Source organism: Rhincodon typus, chromosome 5, assembly GCF_021869965.1.
Source record: "Rhincodon typus isolate 14 chromosome 5, sRhiTyp1.1, whole genome shotgun sequence".
Lineage (NCBI taxonomy): Eukaryota > Metazoa > Chordata > Chondrichthyes > Orectolobiformes > Rhincodontidae > Rhincodon > Rhincodon typus.
This window is the reverse complement of record NC_063336.1, coordinates 85,295,796-85,299,273: the sequence shown is the minus strand read 5'-3', so window position 1 is coordinate 85,299,273 and position 3,478 is coordinate 85,295,796. Positions and strand designations below refer to the sequence as shown.

At 41.2% G+C, this 3,478-nt stretch overlaps 1 protein-coding gene across 1 annotated transcript in view; it reads left to right on the top strand.

Moving 5' to 3' along the window:
* The window catches only part of b3galnt2 (beta-1,3-N-acetylgalactosaminyltransferase 2), a 253,648-nt gene that overhangs the window by 20,035 nt on the left and 230,135 nt on the right, over nucleotides 1-3,478 (top strand). The window contains exons 6-7 of the mRNA XM_048597216.1: nucleotides 1,300-1,410; nucleotides 1,773-1,863. Coding sequence (XP_048453173.1) covers nucleotides 1,300-1,410; nucleotides 1,773-1,863 — 202 coding nt within the window. The remainder of the gene's footprint in view (nucleotides 1-1,299; nucleotides 1,411-1,772; nucleotides 1,864-3,478) is intronic.

Here is a 3,478-nt window from a genome sequence, read left to right as displayed (position 1 = left end):
GGGGGGGGGGGGGGCCGAGAAATTGAGGCGACCATATTGACAGTTCTCAATGAACAGATCGAGTGCAGGTAAAAGGCCAGAGGGAGGGGTCCAGGTGGTGGGAGAGTGTTGGAACTGGGCAAAGGGATCTGTGGGATGGGGAGAGGTCTCTTGTCCAAAGAAATGGGCACGGAGGCGAAGATAGCGGAAGAAGAGTTTGATGTCATGTCGTGCCTGAAATTCGTTAAGGCGAGCACGCCAAGGAATAAAGCTGAAGCCTTTGCTGAGTACAGAATGTTCAGCATCGGAGTGCGGAAAGTTAGGTGGAATGGTAAATACCTTTAAAGGAGGTGGGGTTGGGAGAGGGGATGGAGTCAGAGGGAAAGGAAGGAGAGGAAGGTTCCAGAGGGCCATGGGTATCTTTGAATTGTTGCATCTTGTGGGCCTTGATGCCTGAAAGGAAAAGAAAAAGTTTCTTGTTAGCACGACAAATGAGCTGGAGGATGGAGTGGAACTGCGGAGTGGTGCAGCCCTGAGCCAGTGTGTTGTGATGCTGTTTGACAGAAGGATCGAGAGTGTGCATGTGACACCGCATGGCACTGAGTGTGGATCTCAGGATACGGTGAGAGCAGCTGTCTGTGGAATGTTGAACATCGAACATCATGGAGATATCTGTGATCCTGGGAGGATTCAAAACATGAGGGATGAAACTTCAGTTGGAATCCACGTGGGGTGAATCTGAGCCGGAGGCAGTCGCTGAGGAATGTGATGTGGCTGTGGAAATGAATTTTAGCAAATACTCGGTCAAACACCAGGAGTGACAGTGAAGTTAATGTTGGTGGGCAAGACGAAAGATTGGAATGGAAATCCCATCGGAGAGAGGAGCAGAACTTCTTCAATGTGGGCATGCCTGGAAGAGATGTGGCAGTGAGTTATATATGAAATAAAAACCGAAAGAAAATAATGTCACTGGACTCATTATTGAAGTTCATACTCTAGACGCATGGGTTCAAATCTCATCATTACATTTAATTATATTTAAATTAATAAATCGTTCTGGAACAAAAACAGAAGCTGCTGGGAAAGCTCAGCAGGTCTGACAGCATCTGTGAAGAAAAGGTCAGAGCTGTTTCTGCACTGTTGTTGGATCATCATCCTGGAACTCCCTTTCTAATGACATTGTGGACATAGCAAATGGACCACCAGTGTTACAAGGGCAGTTAGAGATGGGCAATCAACAATGATCCACACATCCCATGAGTAAATTAACAAAAGTGTAAAAATCTCAAATCAGGAAATTTAAAATATCTGTCTTGACAGGGCTTTGAAGGCACCATTGCTTGGGAGAGCCAAGACTCTGAATACCTCATTACCACAAACCTCACTGATGTTGTGCTTGACAGTGGAGGAGGTGTTCTCAGATTCTCTGCAGTAAGTTAATCTTTATGTTACAAGACATTAACTAGTCAGGAATATTACAGGAAACTGATTAGGATCACAAGACTCTCTCCTGGGAAGAAATTTGTTAGAGGGACAGTGCTGAGGGTGTGCTGTGCTGTTGTGGGAATCGTGCTGAAGGAGCACGGCAAGAAGCAATATTCTGGGAATGTTACATGGCTTTTTCAATGAAATGTGCAGGAATGCGACTGATCAGTGTAAAAGGAAAGTTAACTGTGTTTAAAACATTATGCTGGATATTGATTTTTAAGTGCATGTGTTTCTGTACATTATTTGGATGGACATTCTTCCCTTCTGGTTTCCTCCTAATTTCTCACTGTGGCTGTTGTATATAGGCTCAGCTTCAGGCAGAGAAGCAGGTGATCCAGGACGGATTTGGACAGAATGTGGCTGCAGTGGCTGGGGGCTTTACCTACACTATCCATGGTAGGTCAGTCAAAGACCAAGCTGCAACACTTTAATCCCTTAAGTTTGAAAAGATGTTGCTGAAACAGCAATGTAGGAAAATGACTGGCAAGGATATTGGCCTTAAAGATTCAGTAGCCTAAGCTTTGTAAGAAACAACATAAAAGCTCTTATAGTGTGAAATAACAAGTTGTAAAAATTATTATGAAGCTGTCAAAATCCAACTGGTGCACCGATGTCCCAAATAGAAGGAAAACTGCTGTCTTACCTGGTCTGGGCCTGTATGTGTGTCTAGCCCCTTGTCAATCTGATTGATTCCTAGTACCTGCCAAAATGGCCTCAAAAACAATTAATCACATCAACTAGGAATGGGCAAAGAACTCATACCATTATATGGAGAACAAGTTTTTAGAAGTATTTTTTGCATAATTTATTGTCTTACTATATTATTGTCATTAAGGAAGACTTAACAATGCACTTAGATAAACCTATATGAATAGCATTGGGTCAACATGGTTTTATAAAAGAAAAGACCTCTTTGGGAAAATTATTCGAGTTTTTGAGAATGTAACTAGTGAAGTAGATAAAGGTGAACCAGTAGTTGTAATACATTTGTTTTTTCTAAAAGGCACTTGATAAGATGCTACACAAAAGGTTAATACACAAGGCAAGGTCTTATGGGGATGAGGGGGTATATTAGCACTGATATAGAATTAGTTAATAGACAGGAGACAAAAAGTAGGGATTAGCAGGTAATTTTCAGACTGTGACTGGTAGAATGCCACAGGGATTAGTTTTTAAGGCCTCAGCTGTTTACAATCTTTATTCCTGTCTCTTCATCTAAGTAATTGATAATGTATTAAAGTTTGCTGGTGACACATAGCTAGGTGAGAAGGACAGAAAGAGGCTGAAAACAGTTATAGACTGATTAAGTGAGTGATCGGCAAGGTGACAAAGAGAGTCTAAAGTGGTGGAAGGGTGAAGTTATTCAGACTTCAAAGCAGAATATCTTTTGAAAGATGTGAAACTTGGAAATATTAATGTTCAGGAAATTTGGTGTACTCATACAATATAGCTTGCAAGTACAGCAAGCAATTAGCAAATGGCATGTTGGCTTTATTGCAAGGGGACTGGAGAATAAAGTCTTGCTACAATTTTACAGGAGTTAAGAAGACCACACCTAGAATATTGTATGCAATTCTGGCCTCCATATTCCATTGGAGGCAGTAAACGAAAGTTCTTAAGATTGGACCATGGAATGAGAGATTTATCCTATGAAGAGGTCAGAAATCACACGACACCGGGTTATATTCCAACAGGTTTATTTCAGAACACCAGCTTTCGGAGTGTAGCCCCTTTCTTCAGGTGAAGCGAGAAAGAAGCACACAGAACACAATGTAAAAGTAAAAGATCAAAGGGTCACACAACTGATAAGAACGTATTAAATAAACCTAAGATGCTTTTAAATCTTTAATCAGTTAGAAGGTTTTAATTGATTAATATGTATATGAAAATCCCTGAATTTCTTTCAAGTGCTGCCCTGAGAGAATAAAAGGTTTTATCAGAGTAAAGAAGAGGTGAGAATTTAGGTCAGACAATGCAAGTTAAGGGCCAGGCCTCATTTAGAATCCTTTAG